Raw genomic sequence first — 15,636 nt, 5'->3', positions numbered from 1 at the left:
TCCCCATTTTTCGCCCCCTCCCACCCCACCCCGCCCCTCCGGCTTTGCATCCTGGGCAGCTGCCCCGCTCGCCCGCCCTGGTTACAGCCCTGTCACAATAATACACCTCGTTCATCCTGGCTGTTTTCCTCTGATGCTGACAGCCATTCTGACATGCTCATGGCCCAAGCACTCCAATAAAGGACCAGATCACCATGCTCCGTGAAAACATCACCAGCACTGACTAAAGGGCAAATTGTCTCTTCTGCCTGCATGCTTGAGGGGGTAAAAAAATTGCGCTGAGCAGAGAGATAGTAACAGAAGCAGCATCCCTCATGGGAACAAACCACCCTTCGGAGAATGGGATCACAGATGAGAAGGACATAGGGCTTGGAGGATAGTAATGCTTCAGACACCGTACACCCATGGTTCTCTGGTGGTGGTCAGTCTGTTAACTTCACTTGGTTCTTCGCCTGTGTTGTGGAAGCTTATCAAAGGGTGGGGGACTAGCAGTCAAGAAATTTACTCAGAAAGAGGCAAAAAGCCTCCATGCACGTGGTCCTTGACTCATGCTTGGGAATGTTTACTAGTTCTGGGGGACATACCACCTTATTATGCCACCCAAGGGACTCCGTCACCCTGAGAGAACAACTCACAGATCATTAAATCTATTTTCCTGCCCTCAGCATGGGAGTAGCCAACGAAGAGGACAATAAATCCCTAAATTAAGACAAAGGCAAGCCAGCCAGGTGACTGGGAGGCATTTATGTATCCAAAATCTCCATAGGTCAATGTAGACCCTGTAAATTCTCTTATGTAAGTGCAGTTGCGAGTTACACATGCCTATTGAGAGAATTTATATTTTCCACACCCCCCCAGCAGAACTATTAAATATGATAACAGCATTACAACTGGTTTCATTAACAATCTCTTGAGGAATGTGTAAATTCAACTCTAACCAAATTTGTTGATCACCTTTAGAATAGAAAACATACATGCAGACAGACTCAAACTGTAAATTGACCAGGAGAGGTTAGGAGAGTGCAGTATGCTGAACAAAATGATTTTCAAATAAATGTAAAGTCCTGCCCCTAGAGTGAGAAAGTAAACAGGTTTTCTCTAGTTCATTGGTGTGCTATCTGGAAAGCCGTCTTAGAGGGACCCGAGGGTGATGATAGATAGCAAATTAAATAGGAACAAAACAAAAAAAAAAGCCATTGCTGTTCACAGATCTCTATACGTTATACAGGGGATCACATGAAATATGTCAGTGATAATGCCATTCTACATAGCACTGGTGTGAGTGTCCTTGGAATATTAGGCACAGTCTGGCACAGTTTAGGATAGATAGGAAGAAAATATGTTGGAGAACAAAAATTACATAAGGGTTGAAGGTAAGATGACCAGGTAGAAAGTATGAAAAATGGATATGGGTAGGAGGTAATAGGAGCCCATATTAAAAAAGCCCCAAATAGCCGGACTGTCCCTATAAAATCAGGACATCTGGTTACCCTACTTGGAGGACAAAACACACAGAGAGACTGAGTTAAGCTTAAATACTGTAGCTTATAAATAATTATTTATTATTAAATAATTCAGTAAGTAAACTCAAGAAGGAAATGGTAGCCTATACATGGCTTCAGAATAACAACATTAATGAAGAAAGGGGATTTTTCACAATGTTAGGAGGCAATGAGTTGAAGCTGAAGAAGGAAACATTTAGGTCCAGTGTACACTAGAAAGGGTTTGATGATATAGTTATATCTGTATAGCTATAAATCTATAGAGCTATAGCTATACTGGCACACCCTCCTAGTTTAGGCAAAGCTTTGGCCAATATAATTTATACCAATTCTCTGAGTGAAATAAACTGTGCCAGCAAAAGTTTATAATGGAAACCTAGCCTTAGATTAGAGGAAAAGCTGTTAACATCAAGTAAAGCTGGGCATTTCAGTAGACTAGCCGGGAGATGGTAATGATTTGTAGTCAAGCACAAGTAAAAGAAGATGTTTGTGGGATTGAGGTAACAAATAATTCTGCAAAGTGCAGGAGGTTCAGGCTAGATGATCTAAGCAGTCTCCTTGGTATCTATGATTCTATGAATTCTCCTGTTCGTTAAAGTAATACCACAGTGGGCAAATATCAGTCTTGGATTACTTTTGGGGGGGAAACTGTGTCTGTAAGCTGAAGGAGAGCTGTACAGAAGACAAATTAAAGTATATCCAACAAGATCAATAAATCACTGATAGTCAGCCTAAAATCCACTTTAACCTATGTCTATATTCTGTGTCAAGCCTTTTTTTCATGTCTAGTCTTTTAACAAAATCATCTATTCTTAGCAAGTCATCCATGCATGATTACTATCAAATTCAACCATTAGTCACCCCAAATTAAATGATTTTCCATCTAATGCTCCATGCCACTAACAACATTTTTCAAAGTGATAGATTGTTGTACTGATAAGCTACTAAATGGAGTATATAACAAATGCATTCAGTTCCAGTGAATTAAAAAAAAATCCTTGTAGCTACAGAGATGAGTTAGTCCATGGCTGTACAGTACTTTTAAAAATGTTAAGTGCTACTGAGTGTTATAGCAGTTATTAGAATGGGCTAAGCAGGTTCAACTAAAACTTCAGTTCCCGACCTAAATTGTTTGGGCTACATTTTTAATTTAATACCTATGAACTTTCCATGCAATGATTAATGGCAAGAGGTAACTCATGTTGTTCTCAGATGGCCATTTATTTTTAAAAGTTTTAAGAGTGTAGCCACTTTTACCCATGGTGAGTTTGCCTTATTAACCTTGTCCTGCTGGGGTAAAATTCGATCATTCATTTAAAACTGGGATTTTTCCACTCCAGACAGTTAGAGAGCTTTCATTAGATCTGGGGACAAATGTTCCTACACTATGCCCATCACTTGTTTTGCAGTATTCAAAGATAAAGCACAGTTCAAAGGCGGGCTACAATTCAGCATTACCTCATGTTATTCAGAGCTTGAATAGTGTTCAAATTAAATGTGTTCAAATTAAAGCATTCATGGTTTCATTCTGGCTGGTTGTACCTCATGAAACAAAGCAACAGTATTTACATGGGTTCAAAAGAAAAAAACATGGGCAAAGATTTGATATCTTGTCCTCTAAAGTCTGCCAATTTGCCTGGAGTTCTCTTCCCTTCAGCCACCTCCCCCAAATCCAGGTTCCCTGATTCTCAGTCTCCCTTCTCCTTATAATTCCTTGTGTCCTCTCCCCACTTCCCATCTGTGGTTCACCATCATAAACTGTGTCCTCCCCTCACTTTCCTTCTTGTAGTTCTTCCTGTTCTCTTTTTTCCTGTAGTTATCACCATTTTGTAAAATAGTGTCCACTGGGAAACTTCTGTGAGAGTTTTCATACAGAGCTATAGAAACATTAGCCAAAATGGCACATCTTGAGGTGATTATGTAGTGGGTAAAAAACTTAATTAGACCCCTTTCAGGTACACTTCCATGTGCCACCATGGCACTGTATATTTCTGTAACTTAGTTCTGTTGCACTTGGTAGTTTTTCTCTGGTGATAAAGAGCCTTGTATCTCTGAGATTTTTAGCCTATTTTTAAAGGGATTCTGTTGACTCTTTAAATACCTGTCATATATGGCCTTATTCTGTTTACCATTACTCTCACTGAGCAATACTTACTCCATGAGTAGTCCAGTTATCTCCAGTGGAACTACTCCTGAGCTAAGGTACTGCTCAGCATGAATAAAGGTGGCAGAATCTGACCCACATTTACTAATTCCCTGTTGTATTAAAAATAAAAAGCATTTTGTGTCTTTTTTTTGAAAGAGGCCAAATGCTATATGTGAAAACAAATATAATTCCATTGGTTTATAAAGAAGCACAGACATACATTTCAAATAGTCTAAGAACAACAAAAGTTCTCATGAAGATCTTGTAGAGGTGCCTTTGTATACTTTATATTTTATTTTATTTATCATAGAATTGTTCCAAATGAAAATGAGAAATATGGAGTGCTGTTGAACTCACTAAAGGCCAGCACAAAACTGTTTAGCTCAGATGTCTCTGTAATGATGATGAAGAGTGTGCAAGAAAAGTCACTGTGTTCAGTTGACCTCAACTTGCATTTTCAAATGTGTGGTGAGGCAGTTTAGTATACTCTGTTCTGTAACATAAAATAGCAAGCAACACTAGCTAACTCAATACCTACTAAAAGCTTTTGCAAGAGGAGGGATGCTTATAATTTTTAATCCGTAATATATTCCTGCCAAATGTGCTAGAAGCTTTAAAGGGAGAGATTCATGCAGGTAAGCATTTATCCATTAAAGAGGGATAAGCTAACAATGGAGATTCTCTTTCATACATACAAATATCTCACTTTTATACAACATGCACATTTTGACTCCAGGCCACTTCTGCTCTCAATTGTCCATTTAATCTTTTCCCCAAAGTTTATTTAATTGTTTTCCATATGGTCTGTAGTACATACATATTAGCATTATAATTTTGTGCAATATGGTACTTCTGTGATTTTGGGGTGGGGGTCTCTTGTTTATATGTAACATTGCTTACACAATTTTAAAAAATAGCTGCTATTTCTCTCTGCGACATTAAATTAGTTGAGAACAAAGTAATTCACTATCTGAAGAACATTTTTATTCATGTTCCTGCTTCATTTAGGGTTTTTAACTTACACAGTAACGTTGTTTAATCCTTAAGACATTGATAATCACATTGCAAGAGAAAATTAGAACTAAGTGACAGTGCTTGAAAATGTACTATGCAAATCTTTTCTTTTGATGACTGTAAAACTAAACTACTTCACGTGACTCTTTTCTGTATGTCTTCAGTTTCTGTCATAAGTACTTAGTCAGTGTTCTTGCTTTCCACAGATGCCAGTGTATTACTACCCATCTGGTCAATACCCTACCTCAGCAACTCAGCAGTATAGACCCATTGCCTCAGTTCAGTACAATGCACAGCGGAGTCAACAAATACCCCAGACTGCACAGCAAGCAGGTATTTGCATCTGTTACTCATTTCTTCAGCAGTTCGTGTTGCATTTACTGATGAACCTATTGATCGTACTTTAATTTTGGGCTTGAAAAGCTAGCGTTGAAAATTGGCCATTTCAGTAAGTTGAAACAGTCAAAAAACAATTTTGCTTGGAAAGCCATACTGTACAAGAAAGGAAAGCACGCTTCAGTGCTGTCATCTAGCATGCGTCACACAGCGTGGTTCTTACTGCATTAATATGTTGCATTTTGGATAAGAAGTAAGACAAGTAGCAAATTACTGTGATCATTCATACTTCATTGGAAAGCCAAGAGTTACATTTTATTTCCTTAATCATATGAGGCCCCTAAACGTTTTTAAAACAAGAAACCAGTAATGGAAACATTTAGGGGGCATTCTGCTCTGCAAAGCTGAAACTGTATCTGTGATATGGAGCGAGCAGATAAAAGGCAGTCTTTAGCTTGGTAATAGTCCACTATTTTCCTCCTTTCGAGGTTAGTGTTCATGAAAACAGCAGACAATGAGGTACTCTAGAGTCTGTGTGGCACCCACTTGGATGTTAGCTCCCTGCAGTGATGGGCAGTTGGAAGGGGGGCCGTTACACTGTAAGAGAGTGAGTAGCAGGTCTCACAGTGAACCGGTCTCTTTTCCTACTGTGTCATGCCACTCCTAATTAAACCATATTAAGGATGGGGGAGACAGAGTGAGACTGATGTTGTTTGATTTTATTTGTGCTGGTGCAAGGTTCTTTGTGTTCCTAATGAATAAACAGAGCTTCTGTAAAAATCATTGATTGTCTGTTTTTCCAGTGCAAACCTCCCCCATGCTGTGTTTCAGACAAGTATTAACTTTGGTCGGAGGGATTGTTTCACCACAGGGTACAGAATCATAGTTGTGTCATGTAGGATAAAGCTCGCTGTCTGTCTATTACTGTCTAGCTCCAGAAATGCAAATGGTTTGATAGAAATTCCTGTGAATTTTGTGGTGGTGTGTTTTTTGTTTTGTTTTGTTTTAGTGGAAAATCAGCTTCTCTGCCAAGGCTTTGATCCACAAGTCCTTTAAGATAAAAGTCAATAGCATAGAGATGAGAGATGGGAAAGATCTATGGGGTCATCCAGCCCACTCCCAATCTCTTTAAGGTGACCGCTGACAGGTTTGTCACACTTTATTAGGCTTCAGAGAAAAAAAGCCATAGCAATACACAGTTATGATTGATTTGAATGATCAATGGTTCTTCTTTTAAAGCTGTCCTGTGTTCTAATAAAACAGGTGCTGGTTTTGGTCAGTATGACTGGTGGGGTGCTTACTTTCAGATTTCATAGCTTTGGGAGACTACAATTCTCAGAGAGATGTAATATTCCATAAAGGCCATCTATCTCTTCTAATATATCTTATCTTACAGTATGGTACCATATTTATTATCCATATACAGTAGATATTTGAACCTAAATGCAGTTTGAATTGTATGATACTATTTTGGTTGACTGTGTTGTTATAAAACCATATTTACTCTATCAGTTAAATGGTAGATCAGTAATGTGAAAATTATGGTAAGTAAAGTACACATGGGACACATTCTGAAATGCTTCAGCAAATTTTTCACAGAAAAGTCAACTATCTGATCTTCAGAGAGACTATCTGAATACCAGGTTTAATTATATACCATAGTGTAGTAACCATTGTGTTTGGGTACAGACTACGTAGGGAAATCAGTTGTATTTTTGCTCATGTGTTTTTCATATCGTTTTTCACCAATGTGTCTGCCAAGGAATTTGGTTACTACAAGAAAAATCTCTTGAGTTGGGAAAATTGTCAATATCTTTAAAATTCCTCCTTTCAATTATTGACAGCTTCATTGGAAAAATAATTATTACATCATGTCCACATTCTGTGATGAGAGTTTAGTATTTCTTTAATGATTGTTTTAAATTTTTACCCATTGCCCAGGTCCTAAGACTTGCTTCATAATCAACTGTTCTGAATGGGTCCTAACTATGGGCCAGATTGAACCCTCTCATAGAGATATTTGCATGAGGGGAATAGGGGTGCCAGGAAACTCCACAAAGAAAATCTTGCAGTTTCCTACAGACCTTCTCTTTAAGTGAGAGAGATTAGGGAACAAGGCATGGGTGGCAACCTCCCAATCTTGCTGACCCTTCAGATTCACAGGGAGGGGAACCCAAAGTCCCATGCACAGGGTCAGCCCCTACAGGCTGCTGCTGAGACACCATCACTCCTGTTGGAGTGCTCTATTGGGAACGAATCCTGGGCCATCACAACAACTGCTATGTGAAGAAGAATTAACTGAAGGACAGATACCCAAAAGGTTTTCCTCTGCCTTTGTGGGAGAGAGTTCCACAGAGAGCGCCTCCTACAGGCCCTTATGCAGCCAGAACCTAAGGAGACTGAGCTCACAGAAGGACTTCAGTGGGGTGAGGTAGAGAGGAGGATGCTGTGAAGTTAGTGTTCTCTTACCCCCACCTTCCAGAACTCCAGGGTGATCCATCTTACCTGCTTCCTCTCTGCTTGAAGAAGCAGGGAGGACACTTGGGTCCTATCATTTTTTTTCCTTGATTTTTGTAACTGAACTGACTCATGCCCTCAAATTTTCACTCGTATTTATAAAGGTAAATCTAATTATCTGCAGTGATGCATTTTCTTCCATTACCTGAAGCAATATGGATATCCATCTTGCTATCGACTTATGCTTTGAAATGTCTGAAAATGCCTCTGAGAAAGTAAGTATGGAGAGACAGAAACTTTTCTTGGGCATTAACTATATATTTAGATGATATTTTCTTTATACTTGCAGCCAGTGAATAAATGGGTAAGGATTGATTATTCTATTTTTTCATGTTCTTTCACTTCACATAGCATTTGGAAAGTCACTAATCTTCCAGAGTTTGATTGATGGATATAAATTATATTTCATGAAATATAATAAAGCACACTGCTTATGTTACAAATTTACTGCAGGCTATTCACTAGACATTCAAACTCTCGGGGGAAAAAACTCCTTTGGATATCCATTCAGCTACTGCAGGAACACACACATGACCATTTAACACCAAGTACCTTTCTGAGCTATGCTACTTGGGGTTGGCTAAGTACGTGTTCCAATCAAAAGGCAAATATTTCAAGCTTTATGCAGTGTTGCAGGAAATTACCTTCAAATATAGAATTAAGGACCAAGATTGAGGTTAGCATTTGAGCAGAATGTGAGGCAGCCATGGCTCAGTATGGAAATTTTAAAAGAGACCTACAGATAGTAATGATGGCTGCAGAAAGTGTAGAAGAAGACTGTGTGAGGGTGAACAAAGGAGGCAGACATGAATGAGGCAGATGAAAAGACTACTCCTGAAACATCTTCCCTGAAGATTTAGCACTATTTGCTGCTGGTGAGAGAAAACTGCTGCAATAAAGAGAGGCATATGGGAGTCCGAGTTGTGTGCCTACCAGTAGAATAACGAATGTGACCAGGGATATGTTGGGAGCCTCAAGCTCAAAGAATGTTTATTAAAATAAGAAAGTTTGCCTGCCCAGGAGGGTTTTGGAAGCTTTCATAGCTCCGGCAAGGTGTTGAGGTCTGTCGTTTTCCCACTTTGGGCTGCAGAGGGTAAGGTTTGATCTAATTCCAGCAATTTGTTTTTGTTTTTCTTAGAAAAGGTCTCTTTATGAGTGGAGCAATAATAATGACTTTTACAGCAAACGGCTAAAGTAAAATGTCAGTACAGCATCCTTAATGGTTAAGGGACTCTGTATTCACTGATGGTTGTGTGAAAAGAGAGCAATATGAAGTTAAAATGGCTCCAGGGCAGAAAAAAAGATGAGCTCACCTGAAATTAGATTAGGATCTAACAGCAGTAAATCATTTGGCGAGAGGGGTGAGAACTCTGGATGGATGGATAGATAGATTTTAGAGTGCTGCCTAGTATGAGAAGATAAGTGACTCATTTCTTGCAAAAGGCAGCTTCACAGAGGGTTTCCCATAGAAACCTTTTGTCGTTTACAGTATATTAATTTAAATTCAGAATGAAACCACAAAGACACAGCCTTAACAGTGTTGCTTACTACAGAGCAGTGGTGTAGCCTTTGAAATGCTTAATTTTGCTTCATGTAAATAAATAATTTGTTGTTCTTCTTCTTTGCATTCCCGCCGCACCAGCACTTGGGCCCAGTCCTGCAAAATGCAAAGATCCTAGAAGTCAATGAAAGTGTAGCCATTAACTTAATGAGAACAGGGTCAAGCCATTGGCTAGTGCACAGTACATGCACGGTACATTGTTAAATGGATCATTAGAATATTTTCAAATGACTTTACTCAACAAATAATAATTATATGTAGGAGTACTCTCTTGATATGTTCATCTTTGAGCTTTATAGTAAAGAACATTGCCTTCCTTTTCTTTGAAAATCAAGAGTTAAAATCTGTACAGGTCTGGGCTCAAGTGAACGTTGTGAGGGTCTGTGTTGTGACAAGGAATTTCTGTAATTTTTAGACCTTCCCAAATATATTGCTGTATTCCTTGAACTGTGGAGTTTAGTTTCTCTCTGGTCAATGGACATTTACCACTCTTTGATTTTGTCTCATCTCGCTAATATTTCAATATAAAAAATACTGGCCATTTCAAGCAAATAGATATATCTCTTTTTGTACCATGGAACACCTGGTTTCTTGACTGAGTGAAATGATATTTCTCTATTCTCATACAGCAGTACTATAGTGTTGTATCTCAGCCATTATCAGCAAGAATTGTATTCGTTGACATTGGTATCTCGGTAGTAGTAGTTTGAAAGCATTTAAGCCTCGTTCTTGTCCTTGAATGATAAAATGGAAATGTATTCAGTGATGAACATTTTGTTTTTTACCACAGTTGATAAAATCAGCAATGGAATGATTTATATCAGTGTGTTGGTGTATTTATTTTCAAAATAATAATGCTTAGCACAGAGAGTATATTTCGTTTTTAAAGTGCTTCACAAATATGAGCTGATGAAGCCTCAGAAACACCACTTTGGGGTAGGTAAATATTATTATGCCCATTCACAGATGAAGAAGAATCTGAGGTGGACAAGCCATTTACTTTCTCTGCCTCACTGTACACTATACGTGTAATATATCAGACCTGCTCTAGACATTACCAATGTGTGATGGAGCTTTGCCGGATCACTTTATATACATCACTTTGTCTGGGCTATAGTTTAACCATGGCAGTTAGTCTGACTGATCATGTGCCCTCCTCACTGGCAAGTTCTGATATAAACAGCAACCAGGGCTCAATTTGCGCCAGGACTTGCCAGGGCTGAGCCCCAGCACCTCTTTGCTTGGCAGTTCATAGCCCCAGCACTTCTAAGCTTGCTGCATCAGTTATGAATGTAAAAAACTTGCTTGAGCCCTGACACCTAATTGCTTGATCCCCAGTACCTCTTTCATTACAAATTAAGCACTGACAGTAACTAAATCCTACAGTATCTTCTTGAGCTCAGTAATGAAGACTATCTATTGAGCAAATCAAAGCCTAAGCACTATTGTGTTTGGTTGGAATACCTTGCTTCCAAAACTTTTCAGAAATGCAGCAAGCCCACAGAGATTAACATGGGGTTGTATGTAATTGGATTTTTGTTCTGTAATTCTGTTTGAATGTACAGATTTTAGGATTTCATAGGCATTGAGACCCAGTAAACATTGCCATTATAACTCCTTTCAATTTGCATAAAGTCGCCTATTCAAATCTCCCTGCATTGCTCCAACATGTTATCTTTCTTTTTTTTAATCATCACTGCTTTTTCCTGAAAAGCAGAACAATTGACTGAATACAATAGCACCTCTGTCAAAAGAATGTAATTATGGGAAGCAGATATATATTTGAAAACGACATGGATGCAGTGGTTCCTTTTATGATAGGTATGCATGGATATTCTGTCAACAGCAAATGTTTGTCTCAAAGGAGAGGTAATATTTCTGTTAGCATTTACAGTCTCCAGTAAGGGAAAAAAGGTTTTGTGTCTTTAATGTTTCTCTGAAGCCGGTTTTAAGCAAGACAAGATGTACCTTAATGGAGCTATAAATGTGTTTAAACAGAATAATTGAGTCAAACTGACAATGAAATAATGCTTAATCTAAGCTAAAATTCAGTCAGGTGTCAACATAATTGAAGGGTTTTTATCTTCAGATTTCCTTTACTCCTTATTGTCTACTTAAAGCATCTTCCACTATAAACTTTTCTTTTTCTTTTTTTTTGTAAAGTGTCAGGCTTAAAAAATAAAATGGTTTGGTTTGCCATCAGGGTCATTACAGAACCTTCCAAAGAAGGATTGCAGCTTTCTACCTTCATTAGCAGCCTGACAAGCAAGATTTCATGGTCCATGACAGATTTGTTTACATTATTCCATCTGTATTTTACAGGACGTTCTTTGTACTTATACAAGCAGTAAACAACTTTTATTTATTTTTAAATAGCTCATCCAAAGAAAAAGTAATTACTTACTGGTAATTATTCACTGCACTAATGAAACAGAATTGTACTTCTGGTGTCCATTTATGTTTGATAATCAAAACAGTCAGTGGGAAACAGGGTTTGATAAATTTAGCCCTTAGAGAGCCTTGTGAGGTATATTTCTTATTTTCATGAAGGCTTGAAAGAAGGAAGATGGACATCAGAATTGCATCGTTATATGACACTAAAATATGGTGCCGTAAGACTTCATTACACTAGCACTGGCATAGCACTCTACCACTTCAGAGCACTTTATAAACATTTACTGACTAATGCTCACAGTGCTCTGGTGAGGAACAGTAGGTAAGTATTATTCCTGTTTACAGGTGGAGACACTGACGGAGAGAGTACAATAATGAACTCTCAAGACCTCTTATCAAGTCAATGGGAAAGCTAGGACTAGAATTTAGATGTTCTTAGCTTCCAGTATCCCTCATGAAATCATGTCATCCTTCTAAGTTTAAGAATGCAGTCATACCACACAAGCACTCAGCACATTCAGTGTTAAATAATACGGAGATTTAGTCATGTGATTTTGGTTAAGATCAAAGGTAGTCCTGCTGCTAAACTCGCTGCTGCACATTTCACTTGGAAAATTCAGGGGTAAGAGCCACATTTTTATTGAAAGATGATTGCTTCTCATTGAACAGACTAGCTTAATTATTCATTTTATACACAAAGAGGAAGCTAGGAATGAATACACCTACACTCTGAATGCTGAAAGAGCCATAGGCAGGTCAAGTGCAGTTTGTGTGGGGTTTTCAAGTCCTACCAGCAGTAGTTAAAATGGCAGTCATTCTGAAAGTTTCTGATGAAATGTCAGGAATTTCACAGTAGTATATTGATTCTCTAATCAATATGCATGTGTTAATCCCATATCGGTTACTGTGCATGAACAAATCTAGGGAGGAACAGCCAGCTAAGAACAACGTGCAATGTAGATAGGCTCTTTAGTGTTGTCCACTCCATGAGTGCTGGATCTGGAGAGACAGCTGATGGCATTCAACAGCTGGCATGAAGAGTCTTGTTTGTATTCATTGCATCTGAATCCTGTCTCCTCTCTGCCATGAGGGACACTACATAATCCCTACTGCAAATTCATAACTCACTCCGTGCACAGTGCTCCCATTGCTGCCAATGGAATTTTTAAGCACTGAGCAATTGAAAGGTTTATATATGAAGCTCTTTGAGGCAAGGACTGTTAGCATATTTATTTCTACACTAGCCTTCCCCCCTAAAACTTCCCACCATTGCTATCACCAGTGTAACTCCAATGGTTGTAGCAATGGTGGGAGTGCCAGTACAGAGTGGCTGTTGGCATCTCAGTCACCACATCCTCTAATCCTGCTCACAGCAGGTCTAGACAATGCTTTTGTTGAAATACCAACAACTGGTGCCTTGCCTACATTAGCACTCCCAATGGTGGGAAATTTTAGGGGGGGGGAACAGCCAGTTTAGTTAAGGTTTTTGTGTCTGGTACAATACTAAACACATTGTTCACATTTAACAAGTTTGTGTTTGTTTAAATGTACAATAGAGATCAGCAATGCAGATAGGAGAGGAGACTTTTGCCTCACATGTGTGATATTTGCTTAAACTCCTAAAACGTTGATCAATACAAATTGTAAAATAGAAGAATTGTTTTGATTTGGGTACTGAGTAGAAGAGTGTGCACTGGTGACTGGACCCAAGGGTCCTCGGTGACTGGACCAAAGGGTCCTCCGTGTATTCAGTATTTTAGCACAGACACATAAGAGAGATCTCCTATGTAATTGAGCCAATATCTCAGGGGCCAATCCCACAGTCCTGATGCAAGCAAAACTCCCATTGACTTCAACAGAAGAAAATGGTGTTCAAGTGAATCATAGAATATCAGGATTGGAAGGGACCTCAGGGGGTCATCTAGTCCAACCCCCTGCTCAAAGCAGGACCGATCCCCAATTAAATCATCCCAGACAGGGCTTTGTCAAGCCTGACCTTAAAAACTTCTAAGGAAGGAGATTCCACCACCTCCCTAGGTAACGCATGCCAGTGTTTCACCACCCTCCTAGTGAAAAAGTTTTTCCTAATATCCAACCTAAACCTCCCCCACTGCAACTTGAGACCATTACTCCTTGTCCTGTCATCTCCTACCACTGAGAATAGTCTAGATCCATCCTCTTTGGAACCACCTTTCAGGTAGTTGAAAGCAGCTATCAAATCTCCCCTCACTCTTCTCTTCTATAGACTAAACAATCCCAGTTCCCTCAGCCTCTCCTCGTAAGTCATGTGTTCCAGTCCCCTAATCATTTTTGTTTCCCTCCGCTGGACTCTCTCCAATTTTTCCACATCCTTCTTGTAGTGTGGGGCCCAAAACTGGACACAGTACCCCAGATGAGGTCTCACCAATGTCGAATAGAGGGGAACGATAACGTCCCTCGATCTGCTGGCAATGCCCCTACTTATACATCCCAAAATGCCATTGGCCTCCTTGGCTACAAGGGCACACTGTTGACTCATATCCAGCTTCTCATCCACTGTAACCCCTAGGTCCTTTTCTGCAGAACTGCTGCCTAGCCATTCGGTCCCTAGTCTGTAGCAGTGCATGGGATTCTTCCGCCCTCTTCTGCCCTTGTCCTTGTTGAACCTCATCAGATTTCTTTTGGCCCAATCCTCCAATTTGCCTAGGTCCCTCTGTATCCTATCCCTACCCTCCAGCGTATCTACCACTCCTCCCAGTTTAGTGTCGTCTGCAAACTTGCTGAGGGTGCAATCCACACCATCCTCCAGATCATTAATGAAGTTATTGAACAAAACCGGCCCCAGGACCGACCCTTGGGGCACTACACTTGATACTGGCTGCCAACTAGACATGGAGCCATTGATCACTACCCGTTGAGCCCGACAATCTAGCCAATTTTCTACCCACCTTATAGTGCATTCATCCAGCCCATACTTCCTTAACTTGCTGACAAGAATACTGTGGGAGACAGTGTCAAAAGCTTTGCTAAAGTCAAGTAAAGTCAGTGGGAGTTTTGCCTACACAGAATGCAAGAATAACAATGCTTGCTTGTACAAATTCCAGGATATTTTCATTTTGATTTGCCATCTGTCAGTAACAATGATTAAAAAATGAATTTGAATTCTATGTTTCATATCCCAAATCCAATTGAAATATTTCCTAATAACAATCTTTTCATTTTTACTATGTCTTCCTCTAAAAAAGAGAGAGATGGGAATCTTCATAGTGCTAACCTGCCATTTCTTAGAATTATGCTGTTATATTGTTTAGTATTGTCTTAATTTCCCTTTGTTTTCAAATGACATAACACATTCTGAGAATGTGTATCTGAATGAAGCAGCTTTTCTGATTATTCCCAAACAAAGGAGATGGTTTCCCTAGCAACAGAAGGAAAACCTCTCCAAATAGTTCCTCATCTCTTCTTCAGGGTCTGTTCCATTCTGCAGTTTGCTCATCATTTGCTAAAGCAGATACCATTCCTGGAGAAAGAGCTAGATGAAAAGATGAAATTCACAGTGGTTAGTAGCAACAACTGTTATTGGCCACAAAAGTAAATGTTGAATTTTCTGTCTGAGTGCCCATCTTTAACAATGGCTTGATTGTTTCTGTTATTACTACAGAGTTCCTGTGAAAGCTTATGCTCAAATAAATTGGTTAGTCTCTAAGGTGCCACAAGTACTCCTTTTTCTTTTTGCGAATACAGACTAACACGGCTGTTACTCTGAAACCTGTGAATTCATATTTATGGTTTAGAATAAGTACTGTCTGATTGTAAGAAAGAATGTAAGTGGCCTTTTTTCCTGTACAGGTACTGTCCTGATGTATGAATTTAGTAGGAGCCCAGGTGGATTTTCAGTGGCATTTATAATTATGGAAAATGGATTTTCAGGCTGTGGACTCTGGTGAAGATCCCCTAAACCAGTGGTTCTCAGCCTGTGGGCCACTTGTGGCCCAATCAGCATACAGCTGTGGCCCATGTGGCACCCTCGGGGCCATACAGGTAGTGTGTGTGTGTGTGTGTGTGTGTATAATATATATATATAGTGGATGTGGCCCACATAACACACACAGAGCTGCAGATGCGGTCCACAATGGTAAATAGGTTCAGAACCACTGCCCTGCACTAACCAAGGCTAATGGATCTTT

At 39.4% G+C, this 15,636-nt stretch overlaps 1 protein-coding gene across 15 annotated transcripts in view; it reads left to right on the top strand.

The window, feature by feature from the left end:
* The window catches only part of ARPP21 (cAMP regulated phosphoprotein 21), a 170,206-nt gene that overhangs the window by 117,005 nt on the left and 37,565 nt on the right, over nt 1-15,636 (top strand). For all 15 annotated transcript variants that reach the window (XM_074945416.1, XM_074945418.1, XM_074945415.1 and 12 more), the window contains one exon: nt 4,869-4,995. In XM_074945416.1, coding sequence (XP_074801517.1) covers nt 4,869-4,995 — 127 coding nt within the window. The remainder of the gene's footprint in view (nt 1-4,868; nt 4,996-15,636) is intronic.

This window comes from Natator depressus, chromosome 2 (assembly GCF_965152275.1).
Source record: "Natator depressus isolate rNatDep1 chromosome 2, rNatDep2.hap1, whole genome shotgun sequence".
Classification (NCBI taxonomy): domain Eukaryota; kingdom Metazoa; phylum Chordata; order Testudines; family Cheloniidae; genus Natator; species Natator depressus.
The sequence above is the reverse complement of the archived record's forward strand: the minus strand, read 5'-3'. Positions and strand labels throughout refer to the sequence as shown.